This window comes from Anolis carolinensis, chromosome 1, assembly GCF_035594765.1.
Source record: "Anolis carolinensis isolate JA03-04 chromosome 1, rAnoCar3.1.pri, whole genome shotgun sequence".
NCBI classification, from domain to species: domain Eukaryota; kingdom Metazoa; phylum Chordata; class Lepidosauria; order Squamata; family Dactyloidae; genus Anolis; species Anolis carolinensis.
The window spans coordinates 240,944,372-240,965,276 of record NC_085841.1 but is presented as its reverse complement, the minus strand read 5'-3'; the positions used below and the strand labels follow the sequence as shown (position 1 = coordinate 240,965,276).

The 20,905-nt window shown below is 42.2% G+C and overlaps 1 protein-coding gene and 1 long non-coding RNA gene across 2 annotated transcripts; one reads left to right on the top strand and one right to left on the bottom strand.

Annotated features, from left to right (window-relative positions):
* Positions 1 to 290: 290 nt before the first annotated feature.
* Positions 291 to 19,188, bottom strand: LOC134295292 (uncharacterized). Its single transcript, XR_010001818.1, has 2 exons — positions 19,033 to 19,188; positions 291 to 730 (listed from the first exon to the last, which is right to left on the bottom strand). It is a non-coding gene; the product is annotated as an uncharacterized LOC134295292 (long non-coding RNA).
* Positions 2,812 to 12,856, top strand: cryba2 (crystallin beta A2). Its single transcript, XM_062967300.1, has 5 exons — positions 2,812 to 2,932; positions 4,455 to 4,626; positions 7,019 to 7,160; positions 9,755 to 9,897; positions 12,569 to 12,856. Exons 2-5 carry the CDS (start codon positions 4,469 to 4,471, stop codon positions 12,714 to 12,716), a joined length of 591 nt encoding a protein of 196 aa, XP_062823370.1. The 5' UTR covers positions 2,812 to 2,932; positions 4,455 to 4,468; the 3' UTR covers positions 12,717 to 12,856.
* Positions 19,189 to 20,905: the final 1,717 nt, after the last annotated feature.

Genomic DNA, 20,905 nt, shown 5'->3' with positions numbered 1-20,905 from the left:
TTTTCACCTCTGTGGTAATGTCTGTTGAGGCCCAGAAAGAAGCATGGAAGCCACATGCAAGTAGACCATACCTTTAATACCAGAGTCCAAATTATCCCAATAACCTGGGTTAGAAGAGAAGATACCTACCAATGACTGTTAAATATACTCAAATAAGACCTATTCCAGTGCTGCATGGAGCAGACTGAAGAATGAAATCAACTTACGCAGTAATAGCAGCAAGAGGCCCTGCACTAACAAGGAGAAGCAATACTTTCAAGGCAGAAAATAAAATTATTTCCAGAAGTATGTGGCTGGTAGATTTACCAAGAACCCTGGAGGCAACATTTATTGGCTATGTTAGAACAACATGAGATTGTGAATTTCTTAAACCCATTGGGCAAGTCAAATTACTTAAACCCATTGGGCAAGTCAAACTCTTGCAGGTTCAGAGGAAGAAAAGGCAAATCTTCTGAACAACTCTTGCAAAACAAAAATCCGATGATAAGTTCACTTTAGAGTTGGTATAAATTGGAAATGGCTTGAAGACATACAATAACACACTAAAGATGTTGAATCGTCTGAGTGTATTGGGAGGTATATTGCTGCCTTCTCCTTTCATCACTTACTTTTTGTCCATCAGTCTAAAATGTATGTTGACTTGGCCGTAATTTACATCTGGAGTCCGTTATGGGCTTCTCATTGCTTGAGGAGGATATCAACTGTCATCTCAGTTGTCATCTTCAGTCTCCTGAGAAAGAGTGATCAAAGGAAATTATAGATCGGCAGCAAGTGCTCAAGATTTCTGGGGCAAAAGCATATGACATCAAATTACATGACTGGAATCTTAAACACTTTAACTAGGGAACAGGTCCTTGAAAAAAATAACACACATACACACAAAATAAAAATAATGTGTAAGGAGTTTTAAGAATCTATATTACTCTGCTTGTGCCTCAGACCTCAGGTTTTGGGGGTATTTTGCTGTTGTTTAACATACAAATATTGTCCATGAGTGATGGACTTTTTAATAGCTGGTCGTATTAGTAAATCCAGTTTGGTTCCTGTCATTCCTAAAGCGGCAAGTGCAGAAGTTAGTACTGCCATGCCCAATTCTACTGTATTTCCTTCACTTGAGTGTTATGATCTTGTAAATTCTGTATTTGCACAGAAAAGGTTATTTCAAATTTAAAAGGCTCTGATCTTGTCCTTCAGACTCCCTAAAAAAGCATCTCATTTACGTCTTCTGATATATTTGTGTTTTGTAAAAATGCGTACCCCACTTTATCTTTATAAATACAGAGTGCCTGAATTAGAAGGTAAATGTAATCTAAATAGAAAATTAATGTCGTAATTCGTTTTGGTTAAAAAAAGAAAAGAAATGTAATCAACAAGAGCCACATCTTGTTTTGATTGACACCTTCTTGCGCCCACTGACATCATGGCTTCTTTCAACAGATTTTAATCACATCATGATTAATCATTTATAAAAGTGCCTAATATGCATGAAATGCTATACAAACACACACAAAAAGTACAAATCCCTGCCCTCCAGCGCAACATTTTTCAAAAAAGAACAGAAGACCAAGGAAAGGGGGAAAACAGACAAACTGAGAAACTGAGTAAAATAAAGGTTAAAGAATAAAAGACTAGAATAAAACCAAAATAGAAATGCAAGAGGGGGGAAAAGTAATATTTCCAATAATGCCTACATGTTCATGTGTTGGCCACCTGTTTTTTTTTTTGGTTTTTTTTTACAAAGACTGCACAATTCCTGCCCTCCTGCACCCCCTGGTGGGATATGAAGGGATGCTCAAGAACTAGAAAGAGTTTGTTGAATATTAATTGAAAGAGTTAGTATTTTTTTAAAGGGGCCAGGTGGGCTGAAACACAGAAGCAGGAGTGGAATTGAGACAAGCTATTATAGTATCCAAAGCGTAGCCCAGCCATGCTTCTATAAGGTAAGGATGGTTGTTGCAAACCATACAGACCATGTACGCACACAATGTCTTGCTAACATTTACCCACCAGCTGTTGTTGCCCGTTTCCAGGTGACATCAGAGGTGGGTTCTTGCTATCTTCTCACTGAGCAGATTATCTGCAACTACTGCTTTGAAACAGACATGTAGGAGTCAAGGAAGCCACTAGGTTCCCTTCAGACCGGCTCCCCCAAACCTGGTGCCCTCATCCAGATGTTTGAGGTGCCAATACACCACGCAAAAAAGTCGACTAGGGTTGTTGAGAGTTGTAACCCAACACATTTAGCAGGAAGGCCCCCTGATCGGGAAAGGCTGCCCTTGATGAGACACCATGCAAAAAAAGTTTTCATAAGACCTGAAGCTGGTATGAATTAGATCTGAAAGCAAATGTCAACACAGAAATGTTTCCTCCGCCCTCCGGCTACCTTATGCCAGGGAGAAATGGCTGATCTGAAGAGTCCTCAAATATCCCCATGTTCTGTGGGCATGGTGCCATAGGCAGGAAAGCATTAGATGCTATGGGGCTGGGAGGCATGACTCTAGATTCCCATCCTCAGTGGCGCCAGGGGCAGCTTTGCCTTTGCCCCATGGTACAGCTGCCAGGCTCTCCCGTGCAATGCCCTGGGAATGGACTATGTTCTTAATCCTCTGGCTGAGCTGGGGCATTGTTCTGAGGGTGAAAAGAAAATGGCATGTCAGGGCCTTTATCTTTTGTGTTCCTCGGCTACTAAGCAAACATGCCCCGTTCCCTATTGTTGGTCTGGGGAGAGGAGCGGCATCTCACTGGGATGGCTAAGAGGAATGGACAGCGCAGACAGGGACCGGACTGCTTCTCCTCCCGCAGCTTGGCACTGCTGACTCAGCGCAACCTCTTTGCACACACCCGCTGGACACTTGGCCAAGCCAGGCTATATAATGATGCCAGGACCCCCAGCCCAGCAGCACCACTCTTGCCTCTGTGCCCTGCCAACCAAGTAAGTACCAGCCTCCCATCCCTTGCCCTCAACAACTCCATCACTACATCCCTTGGGCGCCCAGCTGGGCCTGTGGTGCCCTGGTATTCTGAGGAGGACCTAGCTTCCCTCGGTTTTGTCTAACAGACTGGGGTGGGATTACTCTGTGAGGACTTTAAGCCCACGGTTGCTGGGTCGGCTGGCCAAAAGAGCGGCAATAGGACATCCCCAGGGGTGACCCTGTATTAGTTTGGATTATGTTCATGAGCCATTTGAAGAGGCTAGCTCTAGAACCATGTTTTCTGCACCATCTTCTTTTTGCTTCTGGCATGCTCTGGTCTGGACTATATTCGTTGATGGTTGTTGATAAGGGACAAGATTTTGATAGAATGTTAGGTGAAATGGGACCTCAATCCTATCTACCTCTTCTATACGTTACCCATTTTTCACCCACCCCCACGCCCATTTTTTGGTCAAGGGTCAATTAGAAAATACGTTGACAGACATGTAAGAATCAAAGCACAGTATGTGCGTGCATGTATGTACATATACACATGCATTGGTTTGAGGCCACAATACAATTCTTCTGGCACAAATATGTGTACAAAAAATAGATAAGGAGGTTTTCTACTTGTAAATGCTTTTTCTGCAAGTGGGAGAGTTCCCATCCTGAGATATAATGAGATATAATATATATCTGAGATATAATAACAAATGGCTGCTCTTGGGATGCTAATCCTATGGTTTACAGTGCTGACAAAAACTACATTTAAAAGAAGGACTGGAACTGAAGAAAAATGTCATTGCACAAGACATTTTGGTGTCTGAATCAGAAAAATCCAAAATGATACCCTTCTTGTAGCTACATTTTATACAGTTTACTCTTTGCTGCTCTCTAATAATGCTGCTAAACCTGCTTTCTTAAAGGGTAGGCTCTCCTAATAGTTGTTATATGTGTGTGTTCATAAACCTGCCTTTGACTATGGCATCCCTGACATCATATTAATCATGTTTCCTCCAATGTGATGTCCTTCAATTGCTTTAAATGTCAAGTCCCATCACCTCAACCAGTGTAGCCATTGGTTAAGGACGATGTGGGAAACAATTTATCTATCCACCCAGCACCAGTTTCCTGATGACAGTTCATTCTTAGACCCCATTCATGTGAATCCAACCCCTGTTTAGCAAGACTGGCAAAGAAATAGTTATGTTCTGTTGTTCAGACCAGTTCTGAAGATGTGGCAGTTAAAGTAAATTATAAAATTGGGGAGAAATGAGTAAAGTCTTTTCTATATTGTGTAAACCAATAAAATGGTTATTTGAGCACCTTCACAAATAGTTGGGTTTACAGGTGGACCATAATCTTTTCTCCATGGCCACTTCTCTGTTCCGTGTTTCTCAGTGTAATTTAGTGAGCATTTGATGCTATTAGAAGATGGCAGCAAATCCTTGATTCCCCATTCCTAGCACAGAAAGGATGGAATCTGATCCTATGGTAGATGCCCAAGAAAATCAGCAATAAAATGATTTCACATTTCTACAGCAGGAAAGGTGTCTATGACCAGCCAGCACATGGAGACCCTGGGTCAATACAAGATCACCGTTTGGGAGGAAGAAAACTTCCAGGGGAAGCGATGTGAATTCCTGATGGAGTGTCCCAGCATCATGGAACGTGGCTTCCGCAAGATCCGTTCAATTAAAGTGGAAAATGGCCCGTAAGTGCTTCTGGTAGGCCACAGTAACTGCTGCTGTTCTGTGTCCTGGATTTACCCATATCAAATAATAGCTTTATAAGTAAATAAACTGTAGAAAAAGAGCAATTTTTAATGTCAGAGAGACCACGTAACATTATTTTTATTCCTTGATGGGGAAAACTGCTTCCACAAAATCTGGGAATGTATTACCTATTGATACGGGAGTTGTACTCCCATATATTCCAAATTTGCAATATCACAAATTATACACTGTCTGTTTTGCACCCTCTATTATTATGTACTCAAAAGAGAGTTGCCTAAATGTCTTTACAACAGCTGTAGCAGGGGGAAGAGTAATGGAGCACTTATTTTGCATTCAGAGTGTGACAGGTTCAATCCTTCACATCTCCAATGAAACAGTCTAAGGATCTCATCAGATGGGGGTCCAGAGGATGGGGGACAGCAGATGAAACTGTGGGCCAGTGCCCAACTTCGTCACCGTACCATAGTTGATCGTGGGCTGCAATTCCTTGATGTTTCCCAGCACATCCCAGCTTCCTCGCATGCTGTCCCTGGCTTCTTCAATGAGGATATGTGCAATCAATCACCCATATCCTCTTTTCTTCCTTTTATTATGCTACCGAGATGGAGCCAGGAAGGAGCCCAATGGAGCCCTGCCAGAAGTAGCCTTGCGTCGTATGATGGGCTCCAGCAGACTCCATCCCCGCTTTGTGATGGCAGCATGCTAAAAGGAAGAAAGCCTCTGTCTGATGAGGCCCTAAGAGGCAATGATCTGAAAGGCCTGCAAAAAATAGTCAAGATTTTGGTCTTAAAGGACAAACATTCTGATTTTATACAAGGTGACTTCTAACAAAAGGTGGGGTGGGGGAGAGATTTTCATTCTGTGTGGCTATTTCCATCACTGTGCCATTGCAGATTTTCTCTTCTGTCTGACTTTGAAAAGATACAGAACACTTTGTCAGGCTCTGGATGTGGCAGCACTCAGTGGCCAGCATTCTGTTAGTGACAAATGCAAGGTAAATCCACTTTATGCCTTTTTGATCATTATAGAGGCTGGTATTCTCTTTTTCTCTCCACAATGACCGGAGTCAGCTTTGGCAAAATAACACCCCCTGAATAGCAATTCTGTGACTGGTGGAGAAGGTGTGGGATCAGAGATGCATTTAGCTCTGTCCATCTATTGAGTTTTCTAAAGGGCTCTTATGGATATGGGTGAAAGATGGCATCAGTCTGTGTTTGGCTATGGGGCATAGTCTCCACCCTCTACCTATCATAGGATAGCTGTTCAGAGAGAATTTCTCACCAAAATCTTGACAATGGTGAGTGGTGGGCCATAGTAGAGTCCTGCCCATGAAAATCTTGATGGGCATTGTAGGTTTTGGCCAGTGAGTCCCTATTGGTGTCCATAAAGGGAAGGTATTCTAAATGCCCATTTCATTAATATGTTCAAAACTAGTTTGCAAAGAAAGAGCAGCAGGGTGGAGGATCTACCAAAAAGTACTATTTAAGGGTTGGAAGGGAGCACAGGAGTGGTGACGAGGTGCAAGCACTCCAGGTGGAATCTAGCCAGTCTTTTGCCCCATTGCTTTTCACAGGTCTGGGCAAAATGCCATGTTGGTTTAAGGAATTGTAGATACTCACATCTACAATTAGGGAAGAATGGGTTACAATTATAATAAGCTATAAATATCAGTTACCTATAACATGTTACTCCTTTTTTTTGTTAACAAGAGTGTTGTGATGTTATATTTCAAAAGTAAAGTTAACGTGCAAATGAAGTTACTTTACTGTGTGACAACAAATATACATTTAGATCCTTTTAAACATTATTGAGCCCCCGGTGGCGCAATGGGTTAAACCCTGGTGCTGGCAGAACTGCTGACCAGGGGTTCGAATTTGGGGAGTGGGGTGAGCTCACATCTGTCAGCTCCAGCTCCCATGCAGGGACATGAGAGAAGCCTCCCACAAGGATGGTAAAACATCAAACATCTGGGTGTCCCCTGGGCAACATCCTTGCAGACGATCAATTCTCTCACACCAGAAGAGACTTGCAATTTCTCAAGTCGCTCCTGAAACACACAAAAAAACCCTCCAAACATTGTCTTATTTTTGTAGAGACACGTGAGGGGATCCTCCCCTCAAGTTATGCCATTTTATTCTCAGCATCAGGACTTTGCCCAAGATAGTAGAAACAATTTAAAATAATTGTAACAAGCAATACAGCATGGAATGTAGTTAGGTGTTTATTTGTTTAGCACTGCAAGAAGTAACAACGGCAAATTACTTTTTTAAATACAAGTAATGGGAATGAGTTGCTTTTTTAAAGTCATATTTCCCAGCTCCCCTCCCACCTTCTTTCTCCCTCCCTCCCCATATCCTTCTTGGCCCACAGTTGGGTGGGGTATGAGTACCCTGAATACCAAGGACAACAGTTCATCCTGGAGAAAGGCGACTACCCTCGCTGGGAGGCCTGGAGCGGGAACAGCGGCTACAGAACTGAATACCTGCTCTCCTTCCGTACCATCAAGTGTGCTGTGAGTTTAGTCTGGTTATTCTGACTCTTCAAAATATTTAAAAAGCCCCCCCAAATGCAGACAGGCTCCCCTCTGGATCTTCCATAGAGCACAAAGTAACAGGGAGACACAAAACAATCTACGAGAACCTCAGTGGTAGACAGAGAAAGGAAATGCCTTATTTTTATGATCAATCACTAGCACCTTAAAAACTACTAAAGGCACTCACAGAATGTACTACAGTCATTTCTTTTGCTGTCTGCAATAAATGCTGTGGCTATATATTATTTTGGCAAGGACAAAAATGACTATAGTGAAATTGCCAGAAGGAGTGACAGAAGCTAAGCTAAAATAAAATTAACAGGGTTTCTGACAAGCTCGCATCCTAGAGATGTATAATAGGACAAGGAGACATCTTTTATCACATGAACTGCTGGCAGTATAGGAAAAGCAAACTTATGAGTTATACAGAGCTCTTAAGTCACTCAAAAATTCTGCATAGCTAAATACCCTGAGTATTCCTTCCCCTCTGATAAAAAGATGTCATTCTTCCTAAATTCTCCCTTTGATTACTTTCTAAGACAAATGGCTTTATTCATATTTTAAGACAAAACTAGCATGCAAGAGGGCAAATGTACATTTCTGCTTAGTATTTTATAGTGGAGAAGGCTGGAGGTAGAAGGACCACGAGAAAGACGGAAGTAGAGAGGCTGTGACTACTTCTGCATCATTGGTACCTTTACACTCTCTAGAATAGTCTTTCCCAATATATGTTTTGACCTGCGACTCCCATCACCCACACTATCATATTGGGAAAAGCAATCCTTTGGGGGATGGGAGGGAAGGGCCTAGTTTTGGGAAGGAAAGAGTAAGTCTGACCTTTTGCCTTTGGGTGGGCATAAGCAGTGGGGAAAACCCATTGCAACCAACAGCAACAAAATGTACAACCAGCATCTATTGTCAAAATCTACCATATACAAAGAAGTAGACAGTATTGGGAGGGGTGCCTTTCTGGTTTAGGGCCAAAGGGCCAGTCAAGGGGAATGCAAAGGGAGGCAGGAGGAAGGGAGTTTTGCAAGCATCAACCATACTTTCTGGACAGAATGCACAGGGCTCATTGCAAACAGACTATAGCCGGTACAGCCTATCGTTCCATCTCAAGAGCAGCCGCTTCCGTTCCTAACCAGGGTTTTAAAAATCTCTGCACGTCCCCATCTCTGGGCTTTAATAACAGCCAGTCAGATTACGACCGCACTTTTAATAAAGGGGTGTGAGATACCATCTCGCTCCTGCCTGGCAGGATCACTTGGCAGAGTGCAGGCTGCAGGGATGGGTGATGGAACCGGTGGGGCGGGGGACATGCAGCTGTGCCCATTTTCTATTTAACCCCTTGAGTCCATGGAAGATTGGGAACCTATAAATCCTGACTGCCTCAAAAGATGCAAGATTTTTATTTTATTTTTTTAACCAAACATATTGACATCTTCTCTGTTTGCTGTGGGTCACGTTGTCAGATACTGACAACCATCACCCCATAAAAATAGCCATTCTCTCTCGCTGCTTAGCAGCAACATACAAAACAACACTTAAGTGAAATGCAAAGATAGGCTGTGTGATGGGGAATTTAGGCCAAACCGAATGTGGCACATAGAATAAGGAAAATAAGACTATTATACTATTACTGCTGCTAGTAATTTATTAGTCTCGTTGATGTGGATGGTGGTTTTAGAGAGTGTTTAAACAAAGATTTGTTCCTATCTCAAGCAATGTGCAGTCTAACATACAGAATCAATAGTGGGAAGGGAAGAAGATAGTGGTAAAAGTTAAGAGTGGAAAAGATGCAGTCTGTTTTGGTACATTACTTGGCTTTCCCCCGATGGGATGGGGTAGAAATTAGGTAGCCACCAGGATTGTTTCTTTAGCCCCTGGATTCTTCCCAGGCTCCCAGTTCAGCTATTCCACCAACTTGGAAAAAATGGTGAGAAAATAAGAATTGCAGCTCTTAGAAGTCTCCAAGGAGAAGAATTTGCCGTTAAAAATCCTTCTTGTTTACATAAAAAGCTAGGGTTTATTTTTTTGTTTTCTTTTTTGTTTTTTTACATAATTGGATGTGGGCTAGAGATTGTCTACAAGAATATATTAAGGTGAGAGATTGTGACTATTCAGGTTTACGATGAAGTAAAAAGTATAGTGGAGTCAAGGTTTGCAGAGTTGGAGCACAGGACTTGTAGATTAAAATGAACAGTGATCTCTTTCTTCCAGCTACCTCAAAATCCCTAGTGCCCTCCAAACTTTTCTTCAGTTTGTACAGTAGCTAAATTGGAGAGAATGTTTTTCCATGTGCCTCTACACATGTTACAATCCATCCCAGTTTTAATGCAAAAGAGGCAGCTGAATGGGCAATGAAGGTCCACAGTGAAAACTGCCATGACACTTTTGTTGATATGGATCAAAATAATTGTCTGCATTTTTGGATTGCCTTTACCGGTGGAGCATGGGGGTCTCTCATGGGGGTGGAGCATGGGGGTAACTGCACCCCTGCATAGAAGGAAAGAAGAAAATGAACTTCACTTATGATAATCCCAGTCTGAGCCACCCTCTTCTTTATCCTGCAGAACCACAGTGACAGCAAAGTGACCCTCTATGAGGCAGAGAATTTCCAAGGACGCAAGTTTGAGCTCAGCGATGACTACCCATCCTTGCAGGCCATGGGCTGGGGCAACAAGGAAGTGGGCTCTGTCAAAGTCAACTCTGGAGCGTAAGTGATGCCCCTCGGGGCTAGGAGTAAACTGGATGTCCCTCATCCCTGCCTGTAAGGTCCCACTGCCATTTCCGTGGAAGACCTCTCCCATGTGTTTCCTTCTAAGCACAACCACCCCTCTACATTTATAAATTTGACTTTTGCAGATTTGAGTTTTCACTTATTTGATTTAAATGTTCTCTCTAGAATTTCTAGGTCCTCTGGTGTGACTCTATGGTCAACCTCTCCAGTCATTCTGGATGACCAAGAGATTTCTGGAGAGAACCCCTCTCTAGGAAACTAAGTCCCCTAATGCAAGTCTGTGCTCAGCTTCCAGTGAACGTTGACCACAGAGTTGTGCTGAAAACCCTAAAAATCTCTCAGTTAAAAAAAATCAATTTATTTATTTTTGGTTTTTCTCTTTTGTGCGAATCCTGTGCCCCTAACCCCAACAAGGGTGGAGAGGTGACTATGTATTGATATGCAGAATAGAGGGACCATAGGCAATACAGAGATTTTTTTTTTCATGTCAGGATCAACTTGAGAAACTGCAAGTCGCTTCTGGTGTGAGAGAATTGGCAGTTTGCAAGGATGTTGTCCAGCAGACAACCAGAGGTTTTGATGTTTTCACCATTCTTGTGGGAGACTTCTCTCAGGTCCCCGCATGGAGCTGGAGCTGATAGAGGGAGCTCATCCTCGCTCTCCCCACGTTGGATTTGAATTGGTAGCCTTCAAGTCATCAGTCCTACTGGCACAAGGGTTTAACCTACTGTGCCACCGGGGGCTCCTACAGGGATTGTGAATTTTTTTTGAAAGTGCCCTTAGTGTGCTTCTTGATGTAACATGAGAGAGCCCAGAAAAAGTCAAGGCCCTGCCGCAGACAGCTTACAATACATTATGCAGGTTGTTAGAAATGAAGAAGGGAGAGGAAAGAGTAGCAAGAGGCAGAGAATATGGGAGAAGAAAGGGCAGACAAGTGATAAATGCATGGGAAAAGTATATTTTGAGATTTGAAAGGACATAAATGATGTCACCCCAAAGGTATCCAAGTAAATAGTCTATGCATAAGGAACAGCAAGGAAGAAAAGGTATAAAATGAACAATCTGCAGATGCTTAAATGCAATAGGATTGAAGAAGTATTGAAGGCCATGGATAAAGATTTGGTTTTTTGGTGTAGTTGTTTGAGCATTCAACTATGATTCAGGAAAACAAGGTTCAGTTCTTCATTTACTCTTGAAAACTGACTGGGTGAAAATCCTGGTTTGCCTTTGGAAATGACTTGAAGGCACACAACAATAAAGATCAGAAGAATAAGGTCAGGCAGATTTTGAGAAATGCTAAAAAGATGGGTCGTCATCTTTTTAGCCAACTTTCTTTAATGTTGCAAAATTTCTTCCTGGGACTTTTCAGCGCACCTTCTGCTTAAGAGGGTATGAGTGGGGAAATACTCAGGGAGCAATAACCCCAGGATATTGACAGAAATGAGACCCCATTTGGTGTCCCCAAACATGTTGAACTGTAACTCCCATCATCTTCTGTAAGCATTGAAATGGGATGTATAGACCAACAGTTTGAGTCAGGGTTGCTGGGAAAGCTGCTCGGTGCTCTATCACTGAGCTTCCTGCATGTTTTTTTTTTTTTTGGCCAAGTTGCTTGCTAGAAGCAGAGACATTTTAAAGAGATTGAAAAATACCACGAGAGAAGGGAGTGCTTACTTCTCAGGGCCCTTCCACACAGCTCTATATCCCAGAATATCAAGGCAGAAAATCCCACATTATCTGAGTGCGGACTCAAATAACCCAGTTCAAAGCTGATATTGTGGGGTTCCTGCCTTGATATTGTGGGATATAGGGCTGTGTGGAAGGCCCCCAGAGTGCTCACAGGTATTTATTTTGTCCTAGTATGCCAATGACCAAACAAGCTTTATTTGTGTTATTTCTAAAAAGTGACACAAGTCTACAATGGTGTTTCATGTGGTTGCAGTATGTGTGTGCAGTACGTACCTCAGCAAATAGAGCTGATTGAGTAGAGATCTCCCATTTGATTTCCATTCTCCTTGTTCAAGTGTCCCATATTTTAAAACTGATCCCTTCCTCCATTGTGGCCACTTCTTGAGGGACCGACTAAGGCAAGTACTGAAGAAGGATTGACTGAATCAGAAAACATTTGCTCCTCCAGCAGATGTAATGTGAACTCCTGTTCCCACCATCCCTAGTCTGTGTTGAAGTATCATGAAAGTGTTCATCAACTTCTGGAAACCTTTTGCACTGCCTTATTATAGTTTTATGATTTAATTCTTATAGCTGCATCCTGTGGAATCCTGGGACTTGTAGTTTTGTCAGAGGCACTAGAGAAGCTCACTGGATGAGGATTCTAAATGACCCTCCTTAAACTACAAATCCCAAGATTCTGGTTAAAGTGGAATCAACATGTTATCATTGTGCAGTGTGAATGGACCCTAGGAAGGCTAAGGATTTTTCACTCTTGGATTGAAAATTGGAAGAAGGGGTTGCCCTATCACATTTCCAGTGGAGGACCATGGTTGGGGGTTGGCAGAACTACTTATCTTGGCAATAGACTTAGTCCATGAAAACATATGCTACCAACTTTGTTTTCTTAGTTAGTCTCTAAGGTGCTACAAAGTCCCTTTCCACATTTACCTTACAAACATTCTGTTTTATCCCATAGGTGGGTTGCCTATCAGTATCCAGGCTACCGAGGCTACCAGTATGTCCTGGAGCGGGACAGACAGAATGGTGAATACAAGAAGTACAGTGACTACAGCACCCAGGCCCATACCAACCAGATCCAATCCATCCGCCGTGTCCAGCACTGAGCCACATCTTAGCCGCACTTTTAGCAGCAACAACATTGGGTCTCCTGCAAATCATCCCTCAACACCTGACCTGCCTCTGTGCCCAAGGGCCAACCAAGCAGTAGACCTGCACCCGGTAGCCAATAAAGGCATTTACCAAACCCATCTTTCTCATTGGCCATATGTCAACAAAAAACATTGTGCTGCATGCCACTTTCATTCTGGGGAATTGCTGGGCTACAGACTCATCTGGCAGTGTAAAATCTAAAGCAGTGGTTCTCAACCTATGGGTCCCTAGGTGTTTTGACCTACAGCTCACAGAAATCCCAGCCAGTTTACCAGCTGTTAGGATTTCTGGGAGTCGAAGGCCAAAACATTTGGGGACCCACAGGTTGAGAACCACTGATCTAAAGACATCAGACAGAGTTCGCTGTCTCTGATGTTCACTGCTCATGTCTAATGCTGAACAAAGCACTCAAAATCTAAGCTGAAAGCCTCAATAGGGCACAGGCAATTTTCTTTTTTAAAAACCGTTTCCATCAGGAGAGAGGATTTGCTTGAGGCTGGCACAAATATCGTAATAGGGTTGTCAACTCCCCAGGAAAAGAAAAGTGGCCTGGCTTGTTTTTTGTGTTTTTAAGAGCCACTGTTGTGCCAGGACCAGCCTTAACATTAGGTAAGATGAAGCAGCCCACTGAGTTGAAAGAGTTGCAAGAACTGTGCCGACCTGCCCATCTTCATTCTCCAAGCTAGTTTTCCTCCCTTGGGAATAATAGGCCCCCATTGCTAGGGTTAAAGAAAGATTCAGGTGCCAGTCCAAACATCTTTTAGAACATGGAATAGGACTGCTTGGTTTTTTTTTTTGGTTTTTTTTACATTAGCAGCAAAATGTTAGGGATTAGCTCTGTTTTCAGCTGACAATATTCGCCTATCAAGCTCAACTACTTTATCCAGTTGAATAGGTAGCAGCCCTATCTGGCAAACACTACAAACAGGGAGGATTGCTTCCGTCTTCCTTGCATGGGTTATAAATGGGAGGACAAAGTTCACTGGACCTTACCAATAAAAATAGAGCAGACGCCCAAGGATTTCCCCAGCTACACAGAATACAAGAAATGTAGTGTCAGATTTTGGTTCAAGACAATTGTTTCAAATGCTCTCTCCATTACAAAGAAGGAGAAGTCAACAGATTATTTCAGATGATGATATAAAGAGCTCAATGGAATCACTTGGATAAGTCTATTAGCAACAACTGAGATTGGCAAATGCATTTCAAATGGGCCTGTTTAATCACTAGCTTATCTACTAACTGTGGTCTAAGCTAAAGTAGAGGCTCATAAACCTGAAAATAAACTTACTAGATCTGGCTAAGCCTGCTTTTGTACCAACTTTGTGTGCAGGAGGCAGCAGACAAAACCTCAGACTTGCCAAGACTCTTTTTAGCAAGTTGCATTAAAGGCACCTCAACAAGGGCTGGTTGTAAAGCTGGAAATCGTAACTGGAAAATTTAAGAAAATTTTTTAAAAAATAGGCTCACGCTCATTTGGCCAAGATAAAATGTCAAAATATGAGAACCACTGGTGATGGGCCATTTGGACACTATAATCAAAATAGGGGCATACTCACTGGAAGAGGGAAAATACACAAGTTAGGTACCTATGGGTAATGGTTTCTTTCCAACCTGGAAACCTCCTCTCCTATGTCAAATCTAAGAGGTCCTTGCATGACAGTATGGAAAAGATACTCTGATGATAATCAAGGTACTCTCATTGACGTTTATTCCATGATTATGCCGATTTATACTTGCAAAAGAATTTGCCGGTTTTCTTGAACTAGCAGCTCTGGAGTTAGTAGTGATCTCTTTTGCCCCAGTAGAGTGAAACCAGAGATGGAATTTTATTCCCCTGTGGATATTTTAAGCTACAAGGTACCACAGGAGCCTGTGTCATTTTTGCAAAAGGGAGAAAGAACAGGTATTTGATAGAAAGGCTTTGTACTGAGTTACACCTTTGGTCCATCTAGTCCAGCAGTATCAACACTGACTCAGACTGGGAATCGTTCCTAGCTCTCCCTGGAAATGTTGTTGGCTGTACCTGGGACATTTCTGCATGTAAAACAAGGCATATCCATGGAGTTGTACATTCTCCAAGATCCTGGATAGAAGATCTGTCCTTCACTGGAAATGAATGGATGGATCCTTTCCACTTCCTTAGCATGCTTTTACGGTGAAGCTTGTCAAGTGGTGTGTTTTTTTTAAAAAACATAACTTATAGGCTTGCAAAAAGAACAACTTTGAACTGATCTGACTTGACTTGTAGCAGTTCCCCGACTTCAGCGAAACACTGGTAGGCTTCACTCAGGTTCAGCAACTCAATTCATATCCGCCCAGAAATCCAGCATAGGGTAGCATTAATTTGCAATGAGCCACCCACCCGGGAATGTGAGTGTATGTGGCGGAGAGGGGCCACAATAGAGACAGCCAGGCACTGAGCCAAGGAACAGACAGTTCCCTCTATGTAGCTGCCCTCTCCCGAATCTATTGGGACAGCTTTCTCAGCAATGGATAGATCTAGTTTGCAATAGAAATCCCTTTTCTCTGCATGATTCCATTGTGCTGGATAAGCAGTCAAAGCGAGAAAGATTAATTTCTGCAAAGGACCTAATCTGTGTTGATGTTGATGAGGGAACTAGAAGCTCTTACAATTCAGAATGCAGACATAACAACTAGTTATTTTTAATTAATTCCATCTTTTTATAAGAGAGATAATAATTATTACATCATAGTACTATTGCGTCTTAAGAAGAATAACACCACTTCTTCTGGAATCAAGTTATGGTTTCTTGACTATTTTTATCGTTTGGTGAATGTAAGGTAAAGGTAAAGGTTGTCCTCTGACATTAAGTCTAGTCATGTCTGACTCTGGGGGTTGGTACTCATCTCCATTTCTAAGCCGAAGAGCCGGCGTTGTCCATAGACACCTCCAAGGTCATGTGGTCAGCATGACTACATGGAGCGCCGTTACCTTCCCAGTGGAGCAGTACCTATCGATCTACTCACATTTGCATGTTTTCGAACTGCTAGGTTGGCAGAAGCTGGGGCTAACAGCGGGAGCTCACCCTGCTCCCCAGATTCGAATCACCTACCTTTCAGTGAGCAAGTTCAGCAGCTCAGTGGTTTAACCCACTGCGCCACCAGGTGCTCCACATTGGTGAATGTAGCTTACTAAAAAGGAAGGGGGAATTTCCCATGGTTCACAGGTTTGCTCACGCTGTACCTTATGCTGAATAAAAAAAGCAGGGAGGACAAGGAGCAATTAACTGTGAATATTGCATTGTCTTTGAGGGAAAAAAATGATTTTTGCATATTGTAGCTATAATAGTATATGGGGCAAGTGGAAGGGCTTGAGTCAATAAAGGAAAGTAATACTTTTTTTAGCTTCTAAAATCTGCCCCAGTTGGGAAAAAGTCCTCAGTAATGGGATGGCTTACAGAATTCTTCTAATGCAGTATATTGTCTTATTCAAGCAAGGTACGCAGTTTTATCTGTCAATATTTTTAGGCATACTATTGTATCATGAAAATAGTCCATCCTAAGCAGAGCAACTTTTACCATTATTTAGGACAGTGGTTCTCAACCTGTGAGTCCCCAGATGTTTTGGTCTTCAACTCCCAGAAATCCTAACAGCTGGTAAACTGACTACAAATTTCATCAGTCCCCACCTACCAAAGCACCTGTTGGCTGTGATGATTAGATCAAGGAAAGGCTCACTTCAGTACATTTTCCAATAGCTTCTATGTAAGCATGCCATTTGTTTAGGCTACTAATAATTTCTGTAATCTTTAGATTACAGAACTCTGAACCCTAATTAATACAATGCTTACCAACACAGAAACACATACCAGTATTTGTATACAGAATTTCTTACATATAAGACAGTCTCATTTATTTTCCAAGCAATCTTTGTTATAATGAAATGGGGCGGGGATGGAAATAAATATCTTTCCTTGAGGAAATAGTTCGGTACAGTCCCTCCTCCACTCTGGCCAAAGAAGAAACATTTCTCATTTAAAGAAACAAGGTGGTGAATTGTCCTTCCTTGGAAGTTTTTCAATGGAGGCTGGGATGGCCAATTGTTTAGATTTCTACATGGTGAGAGGGTTAAACTAGATGACCACTGGATTCGCTTTAGGGCTGCCAGAGTGAAAACTGAACAAGGTCTATGTATTATTGAAGGCTTTCATGGCCGGAATCACTGGGTTGTTGTGCATATTCCAGAAGCAGAACAAGGTCTTCTGTACCTTTGATGGTTATATAGAAGAGAGAATTTCAGCAGGTGTTGCTTGGCACACAAACAAGTAATAAATAACACCCACCAAAATCCCTTCTCCAGTTTTCACTCTGGCGATCCTAGGTCTCTAAATCCTCAATTCTGCAATCCTGTGACAAGATAGCAAATTCTGGAAGGCACAGGTATCCCACCTATCCTTCAATAAATTGAAGGAAACATGCAGAATTTTCATCCTTGTTGCTTTACATTCACAACTTTGGCTTAGAAAAGTTTAGGATTAGAAAGAGAGTGAGCACCAAAAAGCGAATACCGTATATACTCGAGTATAAACCAACCCAAATATAAGCCGAGACACCTAATTTTACCACAAAAACAGGGGAAACTTATTGACTTGAGTATAAGACAAGGGTGGGAAATGAAGCAGCTACTGGTAAATTTCAAAAATAAAAATAGATACAATTAAAATTACATTAACTTAGGCATCAGTAGGTTAAATGTTTTTGAATATTCACATAAAACTGTAATGAAAGATAATAATAAGACCTTAATAAGATAAGACTGTCCAACTCTGATTACCTATATACTTGAATATAGGTTAAAGGTAAAGGTTTTCCCCTGACGTTAAGTCCAGTCGTGACTGACTCTGTGGGTTGGTGCTCATCTCCATTTCTAAGCCGAAGAGCCGGCGTTGTCCATAGACATCTCCAGGTCATGTGGCCGGCTGACTGCATGGAGCGCTGTTACCTTCCCGCCTGAGCGGTACCTATTGATCTACTCACATTTGCACGTTTTCGAACTGCTAGGTTGGCTGGGGCTAACAGGGGGCGCTCATTCCGCTCTCGGGATTTGAACCTGGCACCTTTTGGTCTGCAAGTTCAGCAGCTCAGCACTTTAACACACTGTGCCCCATACTTGAGTATAAGCCATCCTAAATATAAGCCATCCAGGACCCTCACTCAAGTATAAGCCATGGGCAGCTTTTTCAGTCCTAAAAAAGGACTCCTGAAAAACTCGGCATATACTTGAGTATATATGGTTAATGTCATGGTCATTCCAGTTCAGTATGTTTCAAACACTTTGAAGGCACCTTGATTTTAATAGGATAGGAGAGATTAAAATACGCTCGATTTTTCCAGTGCTTACTAGACTCTAGCTGGGTTGTGTCTTGCATAAATCATATCCATCTGTGTAACAACAGATACAACTCCCGTGACTTGTGAAAGACAAGGATTACAGTCGGCCCTCCGTATCCATCCACTAATGCTATATCCACAGATTCAACCATACATGGGTTGAACAATAACCAAAAAGCAAATCTTGATTTTGCCATTTTAGATAAGGGACATCATTTTACTACACTATTCTATATAAAGGAACTTGAGCATTCACAGATTTTGGTATTCATCAGGGGTCTTGGAACCAAATCCCAATTGATACCAAAGGTCCACTATTTAGGTAGACATGGGACCCTTCAACACAGCCATATAACCCACAATATCAAGGCAGATTATCCACAATATCTGCTTTGAACTGGATTATCAGAGTCCACACTGCCATATAATCCAGTTCAACGTGGATGTTATAGAGCTGTGTGGAAGGGGCCTCATATTTTTTGAGAAGGTCTCTGTGCCATTTATAGGCAGAAGTTCAACAGATTTGTGCAGGAACTGTAGGTGCATTGATATGATTCACCTGGTTTCTCCTGCTAGTTAAAAATCTAGCCCAGGTTTGGTTTCAGTTGTTTTTAGAGTTCACATTTAATTAATTGTTAACTTTAACAAAACATTTTTTTTTAAAAAACCAGACACAGAAGTCCTGCTTCAAGAAACAAGTAGCAGCCTTGTACCTTCATATTATTTGACATTCACCCTTAATGATATGGGTTGCTCCTTTGCACTTTACTTGGGCCTTTCCGCCAATAAGGAAGTGCTTGCTGCAGGCCTCTCCCCTTGCACAAACATTCCTCCACACATACACAGCGCCCGGCTGGAGCTCAGTTGTCCATCCTCCTTCCCTCCCTCCCTCCCTCCTGCAAACAGGTAGCATACCTGAGGCTTTCCCTGCCCAGGGCCACGTCAGCTTCTGCCCTTAGCGGGCCCACAGGTAAGTGGGAGCAACACTGCAGGTAGATTGTGCAGTGGGCACCTAAGGTCTTCAGAACCTATTGCAGGAAAGAGGGGAAGGAGAGGTCTTGTGAAGCTAAATATTCTCATTTCATGGGAGACAGAATTTCCACCACTCCAGTGCAAGATTGGTGTTTTAATGGTGGTCAGAAGGGGCAGGCAATGGGGAAAGAGGACATTTTTACTATCCTTCATTCAGAATCAAAGTGGTTAAAGGCCAGCTTTTCTCCTTTTCTTTTTTTCCTTTTCTTTTCAATACCTGTAGTCATTTTTCTATCATGTCAGAAGTGACTTTGGAACATACTGCAAGTCACTTCTGGTGTGAGAGGGTTGGCCATCTACACAGATAGTGCCCAGGGGATTCCCGGATGTGTTAGCTGGGAGGCTTCTCTCATGTCTCCACAAGCTAGAGCTGACAGATAGGAGCTCACTCCGTCTCGCTGATTTGAACCGTCAACCTTCAGATCAGCAACCCAACCTTCAGGTTAGCAGTTCAGCTGGCACAAGGGTTTAACCCATTGCGCCACCGCAGCTCCCACCTATAGTCAGTGATACTGACTTAATTTTATGCAAAGTGGGCAACTGCCTCAGAAACAGATTTGAGATATCATGAAAAGGAAGCAAATATATTTAACATCCTTATAGTAGAAAAGAGGAGGAGAAGTGCTTGTGTAATGTTCTGCCTTACCTGTTTTGGGATCCTATGCACCTTGCATTGAATGGGTGGGGTGCCATTTGCTACTCTACCTCAGACAGCAAAATGACCTGGATGGACTCTGTGTATAGAGAGATGAATTATAGATTCTAACTCATGTTTTAGTGGTTAAATCAGGTGGTTTAAGAAGTGGTTAAGTATTAGGATTTTGGTTCAATTGATCCATACAAAATTCATGGATGTGTGCATTCTTTGCAATTTCCCTCTCCTACTCACAAGGACAATTTATTCTCCAACCTCACCTTCTGCTATACTTGGAATCTGTCAGTCTTGTCTCTCTCCCCAGCCAATCCTTCTTGCCAACTCTAGCTGTCCTTTAGTCCTAATATATAATCCAGCTGGTCTCTCAGGCCAGGCGAAACAGCAGGTGAAATGGTATGTGGGTGGCTTGGCTAGGTATTATTCACATATCTATATATGGAGTTTGTTTCCTAAAAGTACCAAATCCATCTGAACAGTTTTACAGGAATAAAAAATGTGCTGTGGATATGCATTCTTTTGCTATAAAATTCAGTTTTCCAAGCCCTGTACCAAAGTGATTTGATACATTTTGATTGTTTTGATCTATACATCATATTCTACTCCTAGACAGCAATGTACTACCATCCACAACTCATTTTTCTTTTTCTTTTTTATTTGGTATCTTTTGGAAGTAAAGTCCACAAACTGTTAAAAAAAGTTAGCACTCACACGCTGGTGCTGAGGGAGCCAGTATGAAAAAAGCTTCGTTCCAAGTCTGGAACAGCTATGTAGCTATTGCATTGGACAAGTCTCTTTATTCAGATTTTGGTGAGGATAAAAAGAGGAAAATGCTGTATAACCTATGACATACTGCAAACTGCAGTATTATTTCATTTGCTTTCTGTGTCTATATTTGGTTGCATGTGCCAGAATGCATGTTTGTCAGCAAACTCTCTCATCTAAGTGAGAAGTTATGTTTCTTGATCGCTCAAAAGTTGGGGCAGGATGAGAGTTTACCTACACAGTAGAATTAATGCAGTTTGATGCCACTTTGACTGCAATGATCCAATGCTATGGAATCTTGGGAGCTGTAGCTTGGTGAGGCACCAGCTCAGGATCTTG

Bases quoted from the DNA above. Each gene is read 5' to 3' on its own strand.
- cryba2 (XM_062967300.1), top strand. From the start codon at position 4,469: ATGACCAGCCAGCACATGGAGACCCTGGGTCAATACAAGATCACCGTT. The intron at 4,627-7,018 runs GTAAGTGCTTCT...CTTGGCCCACAG, and splicing joins ATTAAAGTGGAAAATGGCCC to TTGGGTGGGGTATGAGTACC. The intron at 9,898-12,568 runs GTAAGTGATGCC...TTTATCCCATAG, and splicing joins GTCAAAGTCAACTCTGGAGC to GTGGGTTGCCTATCAGTATC.